The following is a 22,619-nucleotide window of genomic DNA, read 5'->3' on the forward strand; positions in this document are numbered from 1 at the left end:
GTCGTATCTTATCTTGTAAAGACATGTCGTTCAAGGTCAGGGATGTCGGGTGGAGAGTTAGTTTTGAATGTTCCTGACATTTCGTAGCCCCTGGCACCATCAGATGTTCTCATCCCCCCGAATCTTACCACTCGATTTATTGGCCTTTAGATTGACCATGTCATGATGTTTTTCTCTGCCGTAGACAGTCCGGCACAGCTGTTTTACTCAATGTAAACCAGATATTGGATTTGCCAGAGGTAAAAAGGAATTCTGAATTTATTTTCATGCGTTACAGCATCTATAAGAACCAATTCATACAAAAAAAATTATGTTTTACGTATTCGATTTATTGATCACGGTTATTGGAAGTTGACAGAAAGTAACGAGAGCTGATACGCGGTTTTGAATTCCCGCCAATCTCGTGACCTCGTTCAACGTGAGGTTAGATAATTACAGCACACCGAATAGTGACGTCACGATAATGGCGGGAAATAGCAACAGTTTCAAACATGCCTTGGTTTCAAATCGGCACTCAAATTTACATTTCAGACACGATAATATTGCAAATTCTGATAATTCTTACTTACAAACTGAGTCATCGATGAATCAGGAAGTACGAGAATAATTTCGTGGCAAATCAAAAATTGGTCGAATGGCTAAAAAATCTCAGGATAATAATAGTCAGCATTTTCTTCGTTTACGAAAAACTTTGACAAACTCTTTCGGATCACTTGTTTGTTTTCCAAGACATCAAAATGCATATAATACGTAGAACGATCAGCTCTCACAATCAGTTAAAACGTTTCAGTTTTGACTTTGATTTTTATTCTAGAATTGTTTGTTCCGGATACAGCTTTGTTTTTAATCTTTCACCCACAGCAGTGTTTGTCTAATACACAAAGCTGCGCTCTGCAAGCTTGAGTGACTAGTGAGGGGAAACCTTGTTGGATACCATAAAAAAGAAATTTGATTTTCAGATCTGTGCCTCTTTTCCCCATGCTCACAAAGAGTCTTCTTCTTTTCTGTGATCAGTACGAGTTTGGTTTCAATGTCTCTTCAAAGGTCTCTTTGATATTGTCTCGGGCTTCCGTAGCTTTTGAAGAATCTCCTGTTCCGAAATAAATTCATCCTTCTCCTTCCTTTGGTTTCTTCGGTTGACTTTGAAGCATGCAAAGTGTTCCATTGTGCTGTTTTAGCGATGATAAAGTTGCGTAATAACGGCAATCGAGGGAACCTTCGGGGGCCGTAAATCACAGACATAGCAGACTTTCATTGTAACCGTTTCCTGCAATTACAGCCGGCTCCAGGATCGAATCATTTCTCTAATCGCAGCCTTGGTTCTCCGGCCACGGATAATTTACTTTCACCATCGTTCAATTGGCCAGAGCCAGAGACTATTTTTCATGTGAAATTGTACCCGAAATTCATTTCATGCTCTCTGGTATTGGATGAATTCTACGAGGAAATGACCTACGCCAGCCGTCTTTAAGTGTTGTACATAATTCTTCTCAAAACTCAATCAACCTGAGGAATGGGAATAAATTTTTTTCTTTTACCTCAAAGTTTCGCCGCGTGTTTTATTGTTAATTCAAATGAAGCGATAAGCTGGTACGTATTTAGCTGACAGGAAAGAAAAATTCTGGACGAATGAATGAATTTTGTACTCTTTAATTATTTGAATCGAAGGATCTTAAACATCTTACAACTTAACAGCTATACATGTACATTATGTATCTATATTATTATACATATACATTACTTACGGCGATATAAATTATTCAACAGGAGAATAAATTACAGAATGTCCAACTTCAGCCGATCCCTTATATAACCTACTCATAATCGTTGTATACTACAAAGCCAACGTAACTATTTCACAGCCCACTTAACAATTCAGTTTCAGAAGACTCAAGGTATCCGCAGAATCTGACAGCTTTTAGGCTCAATTCAATAGCCAATGAAATACTTTAACAAGGTTGTACTAGAAGAACAGAATATCACCTGTTAAAGCTTTGAAATTTGTACACATATTTGCAGGTGGGTAGAATCTTGAGTAAAGAAATTCGTCACTTTCTGAGAGGTGAAACTTGCATGTAACGATAAGTTTGTGCGAAGCTTTTTTATCTATACACTGTACAGAACGCGGATGTATAAAGTTCTGCATTAAGGTATTCAAGGGATATTTGCTTGAAACTAAATTGCAAGTTTATTGCAATCATCCATCGCTTACATCACCGTTTAACTGTAACCAAAGTGTCCGAAATCCGGAACAATTAGGCCCCCAAAATGGAAGTAAGCACCTCGTCCAATAAGTCTAGTCGATCGATGTCTCCCTTAGATGTGGATGAAAATGTAGATAAGGAGACCTCAATCAGGCCGAGGAAGTCCTTCCGAATGTGTTTTGCCTCGTGATGGTCTGCGTGGTGTGAGTCGTGTTGGGACTGTCATGAGCTGAGCTCAATCTGACGACCGAACTGTGGGGCAGGTTTGTGTTATGGCCATTTTCCTTTCGTCCAGTTATGCCAAGCCGGCCACCCTGGCCTCGGGGGTTGCAAACCACCAGCTCCTTCATGCCTTTCCTGAAATTACGCGAGAGGAACGCGTAGAGAAGTGGATTCAGGCAGGAGTTTGCGTAGGAGATGAGGAACGTCGAGACCGTCAGGATTGTGCTGAAGTCCGAGTTCCTGTCGTAATGCGGATCCCAGTGAAGCCAGACGATCCTTGCATGCTGCGGCAGATTGCAGACGGCGAACATGACGACGACTGCGATCAGCATTCTGCAATCATGGGACAAAGGCTATGCTCGACTTCCAGGACTTTATTTCGATTTTTGAAAACGATCATCAAGATTCATTCCATCGATCTAAACATATTATTGTTCGAAATCGATTAACTATACATTCACATTTAAGTCACGTGGAAGGTTTTCCAGTGACATTGACACCTCGCCCACCCTTCTTTGAATAAAGGAAATGGTACGTCGAGACCTATATTTGGCTCGTCTCACCGGCAGTTTTTAACGCGCGAAATTTTGTTAGAGATTGACGTTTAATTATAGGTATAGTAGAGCGATACTCGTGGGAGGTGGCGATGGGTGGTTCGTATCCTGCTGCGGGTTTTCCGTGATCCAATTTACGGTACAGAGCTGGTGTGATGTACCTACTCAAGGGGATGAACTTCGGGCGGTCTTTGCATCGCGTGTCGTGCTGAAAATTTCTTTGCCAATGCAAAACAGTAGACAACGATTGTTCCTAACCTACACGCCATTCAACTTGCAAAAAAGTTTGAAATTTCTGACTCATTTTGATCGAATAAATGACTCTCGTTTTACGAGCCAACATCAACTTTCAGGTATAAATCACGATCTGTTCCTTTCACTGTTTTAATATTCGAAGAAATAAGTGAAAGATATTATCTGGAAACCACATATTGGAGGAATGATGCGTGACATAAAACGAGGAAGCTGCCGACTGCATATGGAATTACAAGTTTTTATCGAACATAGCAGCAGGGAAAAGGAACTTTCATGCTTTTCTCGTGCATGTTACTGCTTTTTCGATATTGCAAAAATCTCGAATCAAAGTGTCCGATTTTGGAGGGTAATTGAACAAAAGTGAGAAGCTTCGTGAAGCTTAGAAAGCCTACATTAACGGTCCTATTAGGAATCCAAACAAGCCAAAAGACAAAAGATTCTTAAAAGATAAAAAGTTTTCAGTGAAAAAAATTTTACAAATATCTTTATTGCCATTTTTATCTATGTTAGGTTAGTATCGAGACGAGAAAAGATGAGTGAAACGATGTAGAGCACGAATTTTAAAACAAAGAGCTACACTTTCGAGTTTGGAGTAATAGCAAAGATGTCGACGAGTGGCCGGCAAAAATCTCCCCGGGAAAAAATATCCCAAATATCGAATTTGCCATAACGGAAACCACAGCACAGCACCCCTCACGAAAACGCAAAAGCTGACTGCGTAGCCCATTAGAATATTGCGGAAAAGGGATTTTTTAAAAAGAATGTCGTTAACGGTAACCATGCGACGTACGACGACCAGGTTAAATATTCCTCTAATTGACTGCGACGGGGGTCGATCCCCTTCAGCGATTACCTTATAACGCCTCGCCTGGCCCTGAGGATGTTCCTGCTGGAGGTGTGGACGTGATTGACCCTTCCGTTTCTCGCCCTGGCAACGAGGCCGGGTCCACCCAGGACGGCACCGCTCTTCCAAAGGCCGACACCGATCCTGGTGTAGAGACAGCACATGACGACGAGGGGCAGGAGGTAGAGGAAGATGACGTTGACGGCGTCGAGGACGTTCTTGTTGTGCTTCTTCATGTTGGCTATGCAGATTACGTCGACGCCGCCGGTGTGCAACTGGTTCTGGATCGTCTCGACGTAGATGAAACGGGGCGAGGCATAGATGGCGGCCAGCAGCCAGACCAGGCCTATGACGACGCGGAGCCGGCTCCGGGTCAACATCGCCCTGCATTTTATGGGGTGGACAATGGCCAGGTAACGTTCCGAGCAGACGACGACCAGGATCATTACGCTCGCCGTGTAGGACAGCGCGTGGACGAACATGTAGACCTTGCAGAGGAAGTCGCCGAGCAGCCAGCTGTTCACCACGTAGTTCGTCAAGGTTTGGTAGACACAGAATATTCCCACGCATAGGTCAGCCACTGCCAGATTTGCCAAGAAGAAATTCGTTATGCTTCGGAGTCGCCGCGAAAAGGACACCACCAGGATGACCAACAGGTTTCCTGGAACAAGGACAACACGATTTTCATATCGCTTGTTTATTGAATTCTGTGCATTTTTTCTCTCGTATACGTATGTTAATAAAACATACCGGAAACAAACCCTGTGAAGTCGAATGATTTGTGACAGTGGTTCAAGGATCTAGATAACGGGGGCGTTTTTTTTATATTGAAAAGCAAAATCGTGTAGAACATGCTCGCGTTATATAAGCTCTTATTTCTATCCCGGAACACAAAATTAAATGGGCTATAATACTGTTTGCGTTTTTGATTTTACATTATGTATCAAGGGAATAATCGACTTTTATTCCTGTGCTACGGACCGTATAGGACTTTATTTGCGACTCAACTGTGGCCACATTCTTGACGTTAAAGTCTTTTCCTTTAAGTGTGATCTGTCAGTGTCAAAACTATAATATTATTGAAAGTTTTTTAATAACGAAGAGAGACGTAGTTCAAAATGGAAAAATTAGTTTGCGGGAGAAAAGTGCAACTCTGGTCCCAGAGATGAGGGAAAAAGTACAGAGCGAATAATATATATGCCACTTTCATCTCGCTTTTCAGGTGTAAAAAATTAACATTCTTGTTGACTTGGGATTAAAATTTTTTTCAATATCCCCAACAGCTCTTTTTCACTGTCGTATTTTATGTCTAATTTTATGTCTATCTATGAAATTGTTCGTAGATATGTTCGACGGCTGTTCGATTTTCAAAATTTCATTTTACAGCTGTGATGCTGCTACAGCGTGAAAGCTTTTTTCCATAATTTCTCTCCAATATCCGCGCAAATGTTTCTCTAATTTTTGTTTCGCCCATTTCGAGGTCTGAAACGCGTTTCGCCAATGTTTACAGGCTTTAGGTAGCATCAAAGGTAATATCAGATTTTCACGCTCATATTTGCGCATTACAAAAGTAATAAATTGACATATCGTCACCCTCTCTCAAATATTACTTTTCTACATACAAATTTTTAATTTTAGCATTTGTATAATAAATATTTTCAATTAAATATCAAAACCACAATTTTACCATTTTAAACAATAATGTTTAATAATCGCACTATTATACTTATTCGCGATCATTTTTTTCCATGCAGTACATAATTGTACAAAAACTATTTCTCGTTCAATGTTAACTAAATCGTTGGGTTGTAAAACTAATCAAGGAACTGACACATCGATCCCCTGCATTACAATCATACTAATTACGGGAAAAAGGTGATGTAATTAGAACGATAGTGCACAAATCATAAAGTTATAATTTCATTGACTAAAAAGTTATAAATAAAATGATTGTCAACTAGGGTATCGAATAGTGAAAATGTATAAATCCGTCACTGCTTCTTTTTGTCTCTCTACAACGCCTGTCGAAAAATCTAAAACGTAATAAATTTGCAAATTTCTTCCCGCAGCGAACTCTCGTTACTTCACAGTAACTATGAAATACTTCTTTTATTACTCTTCTTTCCAATTATTCAGCGAATTCTTATTCGTCCTAAGCGAGCATCGAGTACAAGGCTTCACTTGAGTAGGTAATAAATTAAAATTCGGAATCACTCAGAAAAAAAAGAAACAAAAAAAAAACCACAAGCGAGAAAATGTGTTCTTTGTTACAGAAAAATCTTATAATTTGCCAAAGGCATATCTACGGGTTTCGTTTTTTTTACCCGTCGAGAAATTCAATAATTGCCGATCAGTTATTCTCTCTCACTCTCTTTGCATAATTGACGGAAAAATCAGACGGTTTAGAGAGAAACGCCGCGCTCTGTGCCTCGTAGATCAATGTCCTGTGATCAGCCGTCGTGAGTAATGAAAAGCGTCAGTTTCTCGGGAGGTTTATGTAAGTTTTGAGATCGGCAAGAACCTTACTAATTTTACCCGCCCATCAGTCTCGCCTTTCGAGTGAAATTGAATTGAGCTCGTGATGCAATTTGATGGGCATTGTTAAGCGTTGTAATTCCCATCTTCAGCTACTAACGCCGAAAGTCAGGGATGAAAAATTTCTAATTTATTTCCCGGAGGGAAATTCCTGGGATTTATTATACCACTATACATACCTATACGTAGCTTTATTTATCGTCCGTGTCGCCTTTTCAATCCTCGGCCGTACAATTCCAGTGACGTTTAGACGGAAATTTGTCGCCGCATTTTTTTAGCATTGCTCTGATATCGATATGAATAACTGATATTCCCCCGAGCTACAGTCTCGACAAAATATTTATACAGAATATCATTTCATCGTATTTTTTCATTCGTGTTTTACGTTCAACATCATATTGGAATCTTTTTTTTTTTGACTTTTGAACTTTTTGAACCCGGTAAATCACGTCAGCTTATAACCTGAGGGTGACATGTTGATGAAACTCCAAACTTTGACGATTGGCATGAAATTGTAACTCCAATGAACAAGGTCTCACGAAACAAGTATTTCTCCGACGTTTTGAATTTATTTTATTTAGAATCTTCCTCAAAAATATTGCTTTAAATACCGTAGAAAATTGGTAATCTTGATGAATCTGTTAATACTTAATAACAATTTTGATAATTCGTAATGAACAAAATTTGATATCGAAAACTGCGATCTGATTATTAGCAAAATAAATTATGCCCTTTACTTGCAATTTGTGATATTCAATTGAATTATCAAAATAGAAAAAGTTTGAAAATCACGATAAATTTAATTTTAATAATAAATTCGACATCTAATCTTAGCATATTTATTATAGGCTTTCGATTTAAACTCTATCTGCAAATCTGTTGCCCAATTGAATAGGTGATTATGGGATTGCAAATTGAGTTGCAAATTTTGTTCCTTACATTTCCAGAATTGCTGTCCAAGTGGTACGAATTTTTGGGAGAAGATTTTCCGTCCACATATCGCAAGTTCAATTCTCCTTTAGCGAAGCAATCAATAAATCGATCGATCGATCGAGTGTTTAGAAAGTATGGTTATATTTTTATTCTTCTGTTCTAAAAGCCTGCCTTATAATAGGCAGCCAGCCCTTCGTTGGCTTCTCGAGTGACGTCAATGACACGCCTCGAGTCTTTATATCACCAACGAACAACGAACAATGCGATATTATCACACCGTCTGAGAATTTAATAAAGAACGAATAAAAAGTTAATTGCGGAGTGTATGAAAGTTGGCTAAGCTATTGTTACAAAGGGTGAAACCACCTGTTTCGCCCCCCCCCCCCCCCCCCCCTTGATCTAGTAGTCGTCATAGACGAAACATGGCTTCATAGATAATATGAGTAAAACCATTTTCCTTGATAACTTGTTTTCCTCTGTTTGATTTCCTCTTTCCGTTCAACGAATCTTATTATTCTGTGAGTAACTCAGAAGAGAGTTACGCTATATTTTAATTCAATCTTGTGCTTACATGTGTCAGTGTATTTAAAATAGCGGGGCTAAATAATATCGCTAACTCATTTGACTTTGAAATGAAGAGTTTAATTTCGCTAATATCAACCCCAACTTTAATTAAATTCTCTCGTCCTCTCGTCCGGCGAATTTTTTTCTGTCAGTGGCTTGAATCTGGAATATTTTACGATTATGGAGTATTTAAGCAGAGTAGGTCGTTAGATTTCATGCAAGGTCAACAGGTGTTGGAAATTGCTTATCGATTTTGGGTACTGCCGGTTGCCTGAGCTCAAAAATGCATAATATCTTCATTCAAACTAAGGCAGTGACACGGATGTTCTGGTTAACAAGCGGCTGTAGTCTGGCCATGAGCCAGTCCTCAAACTTCTCGTTCTAACACGGCAGGTTCCAAGTTTATAGAGAAAAGAATTATATCCAAATTGAATTTTGAACTACAAATTCAGATTCGTGATTAATAATTTTAAAGCCTTCAGATACTATATTACATGAAAATATGACGATTTTATTTATTTTGAACCACTATAATAGGTCCACCATTACAAATTTTGGAAGTCTGACTTTGGATTGGTTATCGGTGATCTAAGAACCTCCACCTACGAATTTCTACTAAAATCGGAATTTTTTTAGATTCTTTCCAACGATGTTGGATCGCTATTTTGGATTTTGCAATTTTACTTCAGATTCGTAATCAGCCACCTAACAAATCGTCGAGTACTAATTCTAATGCAAATCCAAATGTGTTCAGTTTTTTTTTTAAGCATAAATCTGACCTTAGATTCGTGATTAGCGACCCAAAAACCTCAGGGTACCAAATTTCATTCAAATCCATTCATCCATTCTCAAGATATATATCATCATTTTTATTTGTGTTTTTAGGGAAAAAAATTATTTTACTTTCTCCGCGAGGCACAAATAAAATTTCCGGAAATCATATTACGCATGGAAAAGGTGAAAATAAATGAGAGAACTGTTAAGAAAAGAATAACAAATGAATCAGTCGTGATCAGTACGGACTTGTGTTAGTCAAAAAGCTGAAAAACTTTTACGAAATCTTTCTTCGACCAGATAAGTGAGAGCAAGCCTCTCTGCCGTGTTTTGAAATTCAAATATAATTTGGAATAAGATTCGCAAAATTTACGAAGCGAAACTTTCACCCCTCGATAATGTAGCTGGATAACGATAAGGAAAAGTTCACTCAGGCCTTCTCTTCTCTTTTGTTCGTTGAACCGTGTAATTTTAATATATTTACTTTGTTTTTTTTAGGCCAAGCTTTTCAGAGCCGTGTATAAACAATGCGGGCTCTAATATTGAGAGAAGTTCGAAGGGTGTTCTGTGCGAAACAAAAACTTGGATGAGAATATTTTTAAAATTCATAAGCATGAACCCACATACTATATTGATGGCCAGAATTTTCTCGGCTAAATTTAATCCAGCGTTTATCATCCCTGAAGAATTATTTATTACAGCTAATTGACCTTCGGTTGAATTTCAAGCCGTCAGTCACGACTCTAAAAATTTCCCAAAATTTTCGTACCTCTGGATTATTGGGATTGTCATTTTGCAATGTGCCGTCTGGTGGACAAAAATCAAACTAATGCAACCAGGCTGACAGCCAGCTGTTGACTGTGTTTTTCCGCGAGTGGATGGTAGAACGGATAATATTATTGATTACGATTCATCAATTTACAGGACATGAGTAATTTGAAATCCCAAGAATTAAGATTTGCCGCTATTAAAATTAAAAACATAGGTTATGTGGTAACAAAATGGCGCCGACAACCAGGTTCTGACGTCATGAGGCCATTTTCTAATAGCTGGATGTGTAATTATTAAATCAGAAATACCAGCTGTGCCAGAAAATTATCACGAAGGTTCATCCGCGGGTGGCTATAAATTTTCCCCGTTAATCAAACCGCGGAGATCAGCTCGAACTGTTGCGGATGGTGCATGGCGCAGATGCGACAAACAAGCGTCGCAGTAATTTGTTTGTTGGCGGAGGAACATACCGATGCAGGCATAATACAACAGCACATGCTGCGACATGGTTTATGGTTTACCTATTCGCGGTGTAGCCTCACGTTTCATTAGATAATTTTGGAGCCATGTTTGATATGATAATGAATCATTTTTATTTGCTCAATCTGTTTTATCGACGGTGGACTGATAGAATGCTTATAGTTTTTTATACTAATAGGCATTTACATTTCTTCACATTACGCGTCTTGTTAGGAACTAACGCCGGTTGGCATCGGCCATAGAAGGTTGGTTATCTAGATAGGACGTCTCATGAGCATCTACGTGTCTAACTTGTCCATCGGACTTTAGTCTAACTATTTGGCATTCAGGTTAAAACACAATAGTTCGATAAGTACTCAACGTGGCTCAACTATCGAGTAGAAACATTGTCGAGCCAGCCTGCTCGAACGCAAAGACGAAACACGGAAGCAGGAGTGAAAAATTCAGACCAGATTCTGGGTGGCGAAGGTCAACCGCAGGTGCCACTGTCCCAGTTTCCTCGCCTAGTTGCCACGACGTGCCAGAAATGCAAATTTGAGTACAGCCGTTCGCTTGCTTTGCGGGCGGATCTTCGAACGCCAAGCTATACGTGCATCGGTGTATCCGAAGCTCGCGCTGCCGATGTAGCGAACGTGCCTTTATTAGGATTCCACGCATCCTTCCACCCCGTTTTCACCACCCCGAAACCATCTACGAAGAGAATTCCCGGGGTATAAAGTATCCGTGTAACGCAGCGTATCGAGACAGGAGCTAGGAGACAAGTATTGCAAAACGCGGGTCCAACCGCTGCCACCAAATGTTAAGTTTCGAAGTGAATCTCCTGAGCAGAGGATCGTTTCACCGGTTATTTTATTGGATCCATAAAAAGACTCAGCAGGATCGAAAGATTCTCCGAATACTTTCGACTCCTGGAAATACTGAAACAATCACAAGTTGCATCGTGGATGAAGTTGATGAACGACGTTGTTTATCCTCAGGGTGTAGCTTGTAAAACTATTTCGACATGCACTACCTGTGAATAGTAATGAGCCCTCTACCTTGTTCTCGCCTCGAGCAGAACTTTGGCACTAAGATATTCTCAACAGAGGTGTCGTAATTGTTCAGCCAAAGTGCCACTGGCAGTGCTTACATTGAGCACAGCCAGAGCGCGTAGCCGTTTATTTTAAAGCTAAGAAAACAAAAGAAAATTGCGCAGTTCATTCTCTCGAGTCAATTCCAAGCCTCAGGACAATCTGTGTGATAACGAAGTCGACGGATGGGCCAGAATTCACTGTTTGAAAATGAAAGGCGCATTTATCCAAACTTTTGCTCCCCAAGATTGAAAGAGAGTATGTCGTAGCAGCTGCACGAATTCAGAAGCCTCATTACGGACTCAGCATGATACTAATGATACCGTCGTGACGAAAGGTCGACAGTAATCCATCAGGAGAGGTTGCTTCTAATGCGACATCGCAAAGCCTAACCGATGTCTTCTACTTACTTAATTCTGTCTGTTCTTCCTGTTGCTTTTACCGAGGGACGGAAGCTTGGAAAAAGTATAAGAAAACGCCCGGACTGAAAAGCTTTTTCTCAGCCTCGTTCGTCCGTCGTCTGCTCGCCTTATCCAGGGGCAGATTATGATACTCGACTTGTTTACTACACGCGAATCTCATGATCAGGCCTCAGGAAAACGGCTGTAGCAACATTGTTAGCGGAAAAGGGTCTGAGGATGTGGATCCGAAGTACGACGTTGTAAACTGCCTGCGCCTGTGACAACACCTTGGTAGTAAGATTTCTGGGTAGAATTATGGTCTGGAGACTTTGGAAAGAATTTGATCTGCTTACTAGCAGGTAATTGGATGTATGGAAGAGGAAGTAGCCAATTGTTGGATGTGCGGGAACCTTTGGGGCCCAGTACTTTGGGTTACCGGGTTCCAGCAAAGGCCTTGAATTATTCTTCAAGTTTATGTTTTAATTCGGATTTGAAAGCTTTGTTTCAACTGGTATCCGATTTAACGCAAGAAATCAATAAAGTACGATGAAAAAGCATTGTAGAATAGAAGCACGGAATGTAGCAGTAGACCAGGATCTGAGAATTCTTCTATCGTAAATGTTGGGGTATCGTAAAAAGTTCGTAACATAGTAAGTGATCGTAAACAAAGAGTGGCAATTTTTACTGCCGATAAGAAATTCCTCATAAATTATGCCGCCGCCGTTAATTTTTATGCGGGAGATCTCTATCTGCTCACTAAAGTAATTGGAGAAGATTTTTACGCTACAAACAATGAACGCAATTAACTCATCATCCCGTGGAAGGGTGAGTAGAAGGTTCAGCGCTCATTCGCTTACTGCAAAAGTGATACTCTGGTGAAAAGAAGAATAAAAAAAAAAAAAAATTGATCAGGTTTTTTTCGGTCAGTAAAACTTGAAGATAAACGACCTCGATTACCTCTGCAGTAAATTTTTGGTTAGAATACATCGTGTAATCTTTACGAATCGTTGGGCAGACCGAAGGACGTTGTTGATGTTCAACTGTAAGTTAAGTCGGTAGGCAAATATAGAAGACCATCCCTCGAGCTGTGCAGACAGATAAAGTATACGGTATAAAAGTGGAGAGTTTTTGAGGAGTAGGTACGAAAATTATCTTCGAGAGGAATTGTCCTCGGAAAGTTTTTCCCTGGTTGAACTGGAAAATTGTACATAGTTAATTGCTTGAGTTTTTGGAACTCTAAGAAAATTACAGCGTGACTTACTGTATAAGGTTTTTAGTAGGAAACAGATAGAAACTAATTTGAGAGAAATGAACTCAGGGTGAGTTGGAGAATTTTTTACAGGTATCTACCTAAACTATCACGTATGGTCACCAGCGCCTGTGAAATCTCGCTTTTGTCGAGTGGTGTGAGAAATAATAATCTGTATGCAAGGTTATGTAATCTGCAGAACGCCGTGAGAGGGGTGATGACTATACATATAGAAGCAATCTACGCCCTGTCAGGAAGACAATAAATTTCACCAAACCATCCTCGAAAGCTACTCATTGCAAGATTGCAGGCGCATCCGTTCCTCAAGGATTTCCTGGCAACTTCAAGCCCTCGTCCAATCCATCGGGGACTGGAAATATTTCTCCGTTCTGTGACCTCCGGCTTGTCGTGAGATGTCTCTAAGGACGACACGGTGGTCTCGCTGTCAACCGCGATCAGATTATCATCCACGTACAAATCCAAACCAGACAGATTAATAATTTTCCCTCGAGCATTGAAATCCCAGTCCTGTTTACGTGATTGTTAAACCGTAATTTTTTTCACTTATTATAATATTATTCTTATCGACGATGAATCAATATCAGAAATTATCTAAACATTATTCCACACAAACAACAGGATGAGTCCCGAATTTGTAAGCCTGAATCACTGTTTTTTTATCCTTTTCCAATTCGCACTGCTTCAACCCAGAATAATTTTGCAGTAAGACCGTTGATTGGAACCATGATTGGTTTTCGATACGTTCGCTCTGCATACTCGAGCAGACCTTCGACTTCTGATCAGCGAATCTCAACATCCGGTCAAAGGAACTAATTAGGTACGACGGCTTCCTCGCTGCATAAATTCCCGCTTTATGTATACCGGCCGGTGATACCTACGTGGGTATCGATTGGCGGTCGAAATAACCCCCGAGTCTTCCCTTATAGCTGCTTCTCAATCCTCTTCGTAACGCATCGCTGGTTTTCATTTAGGGGATTCCGTACACGTCGGTGAAACTTCGAGGTGGGCAACGATTTCGATTCCACAAATGTTCCGGAGCTACGTGTAGTTCCGAGATCACGTTTACGTAATTACACGACGTGCCTACTTTTGCACATAATTATATCCCTCGCACATCCTATTCGCAAATCAGTTTGGCGCAACTTCAAGCATTATATTCGAACACTGTTCAACTCCGAAGTGAATTCAATTCCAAACTAAATACAATAACAATTATATAATTTACCAAAATTTCATGGTTTTCCTACGAATGATTCACCTAAGCCGGCAAACTTTTCTACCGTACTGTTCACAGTACATATAAACTTGTGTATCTCCAATTTCAAACTTCAACGTCGTATGGGAAAAAGCGTATCCAATAGTGCCAGTAATTGCCATTTCGCCCTGGCTTTTGGAACGCAACTAACTTGAGATAATGGTCAAAAGTTTCGAGTCTGGGATCGTGACTTAAGGTGTAATTGAAATTCTTGAAAATTCAGTCATTACAGATTATAGAATATCGAATAGTAGAGCAGATCTGGAAAATTGACTTTCTAATGATTGCATGGTGCCTTTTGCCGTTGGTACTGTCCAGGTAATTTCCACAAAAGTGAGAATCGAATTCCTCTCAAGTTTTAGATACACTCCGTCGAGTTCTTGCGACGGTAAACTTTCCAGGACTTTTTATACCGCAGGGAAAAGGTCAGGGTTGAAGTGTTCCTGAGAATCGTTTCGCAACCCTTCGATATTGCCCGTGGCGAAATAAGATTTTTTTGCCACGGCTGTACGCCATTCGTCAATGCTCTCTCACATACCTTACCATAGCCGGTGAGACCGATTTTCTGTTAGCAGCTGTCAGACGCGGGCATATTAGCTTCATAATAACCTAATCACATCTCGCTGAGTAACTGGCTGGATACAGTGAACGCAGAAAACAAACAGTGAAAAACATAATCGGCTGTGAAAAGACGGAGAGACGCTGTTTAAGTCATCATCAATTTTCGGAACACTGCTAATCGAATCGAATTTGGGATAAATGTGTGTTCCTTGAACACCGAGATCGAGTCACGCATAAATTAGTTTATCGCAAGCTGCGCTTTGAAACGAGGAAACTGGTGTCAGCGGTGGGATGAGTTTGGGAAAGAAACTAGGATCGAGGTGTACTAACGCACCCATTAGCTAATCAAGGGTTGAACCTTGCAGAAACTTTATACGTACGTTGGAGCACTGTTTTCTCATCAATCTTTGAGCTATAAATATTCTAAAGGATTCATAACTCTAACGATGGGAACCTGTGGGAATATTAATCAGAGCAAATATTTGGCCAAGCAGAATATGTTCCTCCACGTGCGTGCCGTACATGCTTTTGCTAATTGCGTGGGAATAAAACGATTACATGCCAAGAAAAATTTTTTACCAATTGTATTCGTTGATTTTACGCTACTCTGGTCAAGGAGTACGATGAAATTATTTTAAAAGAATGATTGAAAGCCGGGAAATTAGACTGAATTCATGATTGGATTTAGTGAAAATTTCTTTCTCCTCTGGTTTAATTATAATCTACGATGGTTTTGTAATTAAACCTTTAGCCACACGTTGTACGAGCAAGTCAGTGTTTCATTATTCGGTTACTGACCATCCGCGATTATAAAACAACCTTTCCAACTCGCATGTAAGCGTTGGAAAAGTTTCCTGAGTTACGGCTTACAATTCTCTTGTACAGAACAAGCCCACACGCCTCAAGCACTGGACTTTGCGAATTCCAATTTTGCAATGTACATAAACACCGGCAAAAACATTTCGAGCTACTAGTTTGAAACTCAAAGCATAGACGCAGTGCAAAATTAAACATAATATTAAAAGTCAAAGGTCGAATAGTGTTCATGGGGTTAAATTAATTGCTGCACTACCACACTGGTCGACAACCGCCATGTTTTGTTTTGCGAAATGGTTCGCTAGCTGCATTCCATCGGGATGATCTTTTGTCCTATTCAAATTAGTGGAGACTTTTTTCGGTAGATAAATATCCTCTTGTCAGTAACCAAGCTGAAAAAGTAAAGTTGTAAAAAATTCTTTTCACGGAGTAATTATCAAATTCTGACAACCACTAGTAGACGATTGGCTTCGGTTTTTATTTTTTCACGCCAGTTCACGCAATGGAGCATTATCAGTGTAAATTTCGGCTTGCTGAAGCACATCGCCGCTGATTATCGTTATTTCCATCCATTCTCAATTTCCAGCTAACATCATCTGAAGGCTATGCATAAACCTCGGAAGCAAATTTTTTCAAGTGACTGGCGTTAGCGGATCAACAATGCTACCGACGCAGTTTTATCACAGTTCAATAGTGAAATTTCTCACTTAAAAATAAAATTGACCAGAATGTGAAGAATAGACAGCAAATTTGTTTTCAAAGTAACATGTACTTCAGTTTTGGTTGATACATATTACTTTCAAATGATAGAAGTCCGCTGAATTTTCAATGCGGCAAAACCATCGAAAATAGTATGCACCTAGTGTTACTAGTGCGGAAAGTGGGGATTTCCGATGATTGTGAAGTTTGCAGAGTGAGCCAAGGCGAGTGCTGTATAATCACACAAGTCAGACATCATCCATCCACACGTGTGACGCACGTTATTTTTTCCAACACCTGTGAAGGTACGATTGATTTCACAAGCAGCGAAGGTGCCTCTGACAGTGAGTATGTAAATTCGAAGTTAGGTAACTTGTGCTCAATGACACAGTGCGCAGAATCGAGTTATTCAAAAGCACACATGCGCTAAAGAAAGCCACAGTGTGTAAGATATAACCTTTTAGTTGCGCGCACGCGCCAACGTCGATTTACCGCACTATTCAGAAATGGAACACTTTACGCACGGGCTTCGGAAATTGAACTTTTCAAGCAGGTGTGGAAAAAATTTTCTTTTCACGAGTGAGCCTGCCGTTCACGCGTCTTCAGCGCTGAGTGATTTCGCAGTTTCATGGTCGAACGGTTTCAACGGCTTAGGGTCAACGTGGGTTCAACAATTTGGTCGAACAAGAGCCTGGCGTAATTGAAAAATCGCTGCAAGTTTCCGGGGCGTAAATAACGTCACTTTCGGTGGACTAGAAATCGGCGAATCTGCGAATGTTCGCGTCACGTCGCGCTTATAATCGAAAGCTGTATTTCCTTCCCTCAACGTTGCAGCCCTTCTTCGCTAAGACCTCGCAAAAGTTGCGCAGCGCGATTATCCCACCCGGTAATCATCCCCGTTTCTCTGATTACTTAATCCTGGTCGATTGATCAAACACAATTTCACTTTCTAAGTTAAATTCCCATTTCCAGTCCCCTGCGCCAAAAGCGTTCTAATCAGATCCGATTCAATCGACAGTCCGGTGTTTTACCGACGCTTGTACACTTTTCAAAGCTTTTTCTCATCTTTCAAAAAGGGCTTGCGAATTTTAGTTCCGGTTCCAAGAATTAAGTACACTTATACAATCAGTGATCGCATACTCTGTAGATCCAAGCTATTGATTGATTTTAATAGTAAATAATTCAAGTTATCGGTTCATTGACAAAGTGATCAGTTGGAACTACTTTATATTATAATTTCAACTTTCTGAATCAGCAAAGTGATCTTTCCTTCTCTTTTTTTCTTCTTTTTCTATCACTACTTATTCGTATAGTCATGAAACTGTGATATTAACATCGAATGGTTAAACAAACGTAACTAATTAAAGTCGCATAAGTATTATAAGTCTGATATTTTTAAAGTAGCTTGATATGCTGCGAGCTCATCGTCGTAAATTTAATCGCAGATGGGAAAATTCAGCCTTCAAAAATTTGTGAAACTTCTTCAAAAATCTCACCCCTTGTCTCTTTGAGGAAATTTCGGCGAGAAGCGTTCACTGGCTTCACAGCAGCGGCAAAGGAAACTCGCAAAATATGCATGAACAAAATTACTGAGATTCAGGAACCGGCTTCGAATGAAGACGATGTGTCAAACCGTTGTTCAAAGGAACAAGTAAGAAAAGTAGACTTAACGTTAATTGCAAAATTGTTAAGAATTTCAGACAGTAATGAATTTTTACCCTTTTGACAACGATTTAAATCAAGTCAAACTAATAGACCAAGTTTCTTCGAGTTTTTTTTTTCGACAAAATCATTAACGACTTGCAAATAGCTCAGGAACTCGTTGAATCAAGGATTGATTGGACACCAAAACGTCGATCATGAAAATGATCTAAATGATATTTCTTGTATCCTAAAACGTCGAGAGCTAGCGAAAAGTGAACTTTTCACTTTCAGGGTGATTATAATAACAGCTTCCCCTCCGCTTTGAATGCGGATGAGCTGGAGGGTAGAAAACGGGACGATAATTATTGGAAAAAAAAGTTCAATTAAACTTCTCACAAGTTTATACAAGTATAATAATATAAAGTAAAACGAGATGGTGATAAATTTTAAAAGTACCCTCGGGCAAACCGCCTCTAAGGACAGTGCCAGACCTTTTTTTCGTTACTTCATCCCTCTCATTCCCCCCATTCTTCTATTTCGTTTTCACCATCATCCGGCCACTCAGTTAAAAATAATCGATGCATCAATTAATCGAGTTCAAAAAATAATCAAACATGACTGGATTGAATCGTTAATAATTATTCAATCAAAAATCGATTATTTTTGGCCATTTTTAGTCACTCGGTATATGGTCTCGTTGAAACGTCCGTTATCTCTGTTCTCTTCTACGATAAACGAGGCGAGTACACTCAGAGTTCTCTAGGTACGCTCTGTAATTCAAAACCCACTTGAATTCCAGCGGGCACTCGTGCCGTAAGTGCGTTTTACATATGCAGGCAGGCGTCTTGCATATACATATGTAACACGCCTTACCGCCTCGCTTTCTCGTTTCGTCCGCTAAAACGTTCACTCTCTTAACTCGAAGGCTCAACCTGGTAATGGAATCACTATAAAAGGAGCTTCTCGTCGAAATTTATTCATTGTCCGATCTTCAAAATGCGAGGAACACCATCCTCGTGAGTTTTCCAGGATTTCCCATCTCGAGAACTAACAAGTTTTTGATAAAATTGCACAAAAATAGAACGCGAATGAACTGCATTGGAATGGCTGCAACCATGTCACGAAATTAGGAAGGAAAAAAAATTGAAAAAAAAAACTTAAAATTTCGTTTGACATAAATGACCGATCCCGCCTTCGATTCGTTACCTACTTTTGTTTTCTTGCGTTTTCCATTCTGAAATATACTCATACACTGAGTGACTATGAGCTGCTAGCCTCGTTCTGCAATAGTTTGATTTTAATTTCGGCGCATGACGAAATGATAATCCCAAAGTCGAAGTAATTCAAGCTTTGGCATATATATTTTCTGACACAATGTATCAGCAGATAAATTTTATATATGTGTCATTTTTTTATATTTTTGTTCATGAATACGACACAAATTTTGTGATTTTAATATTCCTATTATCGTATCAACATGTAATTTGTGATTTTTCCTTTTTTTTCCACTTGATCGTGCTCTAAAAAATGGTTAAGTAAACCCAAAGATTTTAGTGGATCTGCTGGGACATTTTTTCCAACCTTGCAGCGATGATGAATTCGGTGTACCTGATTCATCATCGATTTTAACGGCCATTAATAAAACATCTGATATTCAAGGAAGACGCTTGATCGGAGATGAGATGACAACGGTGCTCCGCAGAGGGTCCAAACAACTCAAATCGTGATAAAGCAAGGTAATGGAGGAAAATAAAATCAGGTTTATATCGGGACGAAATACTTGGCCGATCAACGGAGCCGAGAACCGCATCGATCACCGAATTTAACGTCCAGCCTCGAAAAATGACCCGACCGGTGATCACGAAAAACAGAAACCATTCATAACGGCAACGAGGCCGATAATCACGGGCAGACATACGAATAGCGTCTGTTTTCCAGGGACGTAACGAGGCTGGGGTAATCAGGGCCCCCAAGACAGGGGGTAATGAATAAAGTCCTCTATTTTATTCGGATTCGTAATCATGCTGTTTGGCACATTTGTTTTTGTACTGCATTCTTCACCCAAAAAGGCCCAACTCGCGTCCTTGCCTCGGAGCCCTTAAATGCCTAGTTACGCTTCTGCTGTATGATCGGCTGGAAACGTGATGTAGCTTCTTTCTCCAAAAAAGTTTTTTTCTCACCCTAGACTGGACTTAAGGCCTTAGGCCGCTCTAGAGGCCGAAAAAATAGGCTTTTTGGGGATTTTTGTTCAGAAATACTACAAAATAAATCGAGATAACAGAAACGTGATTTTATTATTCATATCAGTGACTCCTTACAATAATTTTTTTGAAGCGATTTATTTCAAAATGGCGGCTGTGCAGCGTTTTTGCGACGACGTCTCCTTTTTTTCGCGGTCCACGGCCGGACTAACAGCTCCTGTAATTTTTTTAATCATAATGAGCTAATGAATTTTTTTCATTATACATAATAACTGCTATAGAAGTACGTAGGATTTTTGCGATATAACATTCTGGTTGGCAAACTTTTTTAATGGATTTGAGGGAAGGAGATGAGACGATATCCTCTCATTTTTTTTGTTCGGTATATTTGACTTGTTGGTGGAAAAACCGAGCGGAACTAATTTTAATCAATCTCGAAGATGGCGAGGATCAGCGCAGCTGTTGAATTCCATAGTGTCGCCATAATTTACTTCCGATTATCTAAACCTTACTCAAAAATTCATATTTCTGCTCTATTTCGTTAAAAAATATTGTTACCTTCCGCTTCAACGCTTCCGTCGAACGGATTGGCTTTTTAGGATTTTCGTTCAATGCATAATCGGTAAGGTTTCGATTGCTTTCGGAAAAACGAAATCTTTTCATGATACCGTAAATTGAGTCTGTGAACCGAACTGATTTTCAGCCATTCTCGAACTCGTTTCGGTCTATTGATCATTTTCAATTTTAAATTACGTCTCATGAATAATTGAAAAAAGCTCTGGAATATATGGCGCATTCCATAAACCCACAATTTCTTAATATGTATTTATCTTTTAACATACTCGGAAAACGCTGAAATATTCATTCTATTTTGCCCTTCAATTCAACAGCTCGAAAATTTTGGTTTTGTCATACTGAACGATAGAAACTATTTCACAATTTGAAAAAAATTCTATAACCTTATTTTGGTTTTATAACAAACATTTTGTCCACTGAACACTTTTATTTCCAAACTCGACAAGAATTGAGAATTGTTCGAACATTTATTACAAAATTAATATAGTTGAAACGGGATGCTTCCTACGCGAGTTATCCATCAAGCTTTTCCTAAAAGGTTTGATAATCTCCTTAGGCGGTATGGATTCTTCAAATAATTCAGGCCCGTGGGATTTCTCTCATATATAATATAGTCGTATAAATTTTCACCGGAGAAACGGGCGCGGAACCAACTGCCCGGATTAAATGACTGATTTATGAAAGCAGCGGCCATAGAATGTGATGTTAATTCGAATGGATGATGGACGTAACGTTGCGGATTATCTCCAAGGGACCATGATGGTATTTCAATTTGCTTCGTTTTTTCCAATCGTTAGTAAGTTTCGATTAATTTGCGATCTGCAGCTGGAGGACATCCAGATAAGGAACAACAACATAAAAATATGAAAACTATATGATTTATAAATCGAGTATACAGAAAATATTTAATGAATATATAACAATGGCCGTCCATACTCGACACGCTCGAAAATTCTTTTACCGATAAATCATGGAGCACTTATCTCTTAACGTTTTCAAGAACGAGCTTCGCCTCATACTTGCGATGAAATTCCTTCCGAAAGCTTTTTCGGATAAAAAATGCAGGACGGATTTACCTTTACGGTTTTCTTCTATTTTCAGAATTCAGGGAAAACAAGTTTGGCTAAACCGTTTTTGAATCTTAATGTACACCTGAAGATTTCTAGAGGTGAAGAAAATTCAAGATCGAGGTTTATCCGTTTTTTTTTTCCTTCTTTCTTTGACACCGTTTCGTGAAAATATGTATGTATAACACTCGTCGAGAGTGAAAAATACCGGGGATTTCATCCCCCATAAAATCTGCACACCGATAACATTTCAAGGGTGAAAGTGCTCTGCGGTAAAGGCGAAACGTATATTATACGTGAATAAAATTTTTCTTCTACCCCTCGGTAGGTAAGAAGTTTCGTCGGTAAGCGTTTTACAAGTAGATTTGCATTACTGTAGCAAATGAAAATATGAAGAAACAGATAAAGACAAAAGTAAACGAATTCATGCATGCATTTTCTTTCTTTTTCATTCGAACGACATGTAAAGCGTTGCCAAGTTATACATTATGCCTATTCTTGGTGGGAGGATAACGAGTTTTTGATACTCGTTTCGCCTCACCTCTTCACATTTTTACACGCTTTTTACACCCCCACATTATCTTAGTGTGGTTCAGACAGTGTAAAAAATCACCAGTTAACCTCGTTATCGTGTTGACTCCCCCCAACCCCCGCCATTTTGGAAAGACGAAAAGAAACATTCGTACGTGAAAAGAAAACTTATTTACTTCCATATGAATGTGAGTTGTGGTGTATATATTAGGGTGGTTTTTAAAAAGGTGATTTTCGAATTACGAACGGCTCACCCTCTAAATCGGCTCGAAATAATTAAAACGTAATTCCATTATTTTTTCAGATTTTTATCTCAACTCTAACCCGTTTCCGCAAGAGGGTGGGTTTCACCGTTTAACCCCTTCACGGACACATTAATCTTTCGAACGGAT

At 39.5% G+C, this 22,619-nt stretch overlaps 1 protein-coding gene across 1 annotated transcript in view; it reads right to left on the reverse strand.

Annotated features, from left to right (window-relative positions):
• Window positions 1–2,347: 2,347 nt before the first annotated feature.
• LOC124408679 (trissin receptor) overlaps window positions 2,348–22,619 on the reverse strand; it is a 39,896-nt gene continuing 19,624 nt past the window's right edge. Inside the window, exons 2-3 of the mRNA XM_046885805.1 lie at window positions 4,089–4,740; window positions 2,348–2,759 (exon numbers count right to left, since the gene is read on the reverse strand). Coding sequence (XP_046741761.1) covers window positions 2,354–2,759; window positions 4,089–4,740 — 1,058 coding nt within the window. The 3' untranslated portion in view covers window positions 2,348–2,353. The remainder of the gene's footprint in view (window positions 2,760–4,088; window positions 4,741–22,619) is intronic.

The sequence above is a fragment of the Diprion similis genome, chromosome 8 (assembly GCF_021155765.1).
Source record: "Diprion similis isolate iyDipSimi1 chromosome 8, iyDipSimi1.1, whole genome shotgun sequence".
Taxonomy (NCBI): domain Eukaryota; kingdom Metazoa; phylum Arthropoda; class Insecta; order Hymenoptera; family Diprionidae; genus Diprion; species Diprion similis.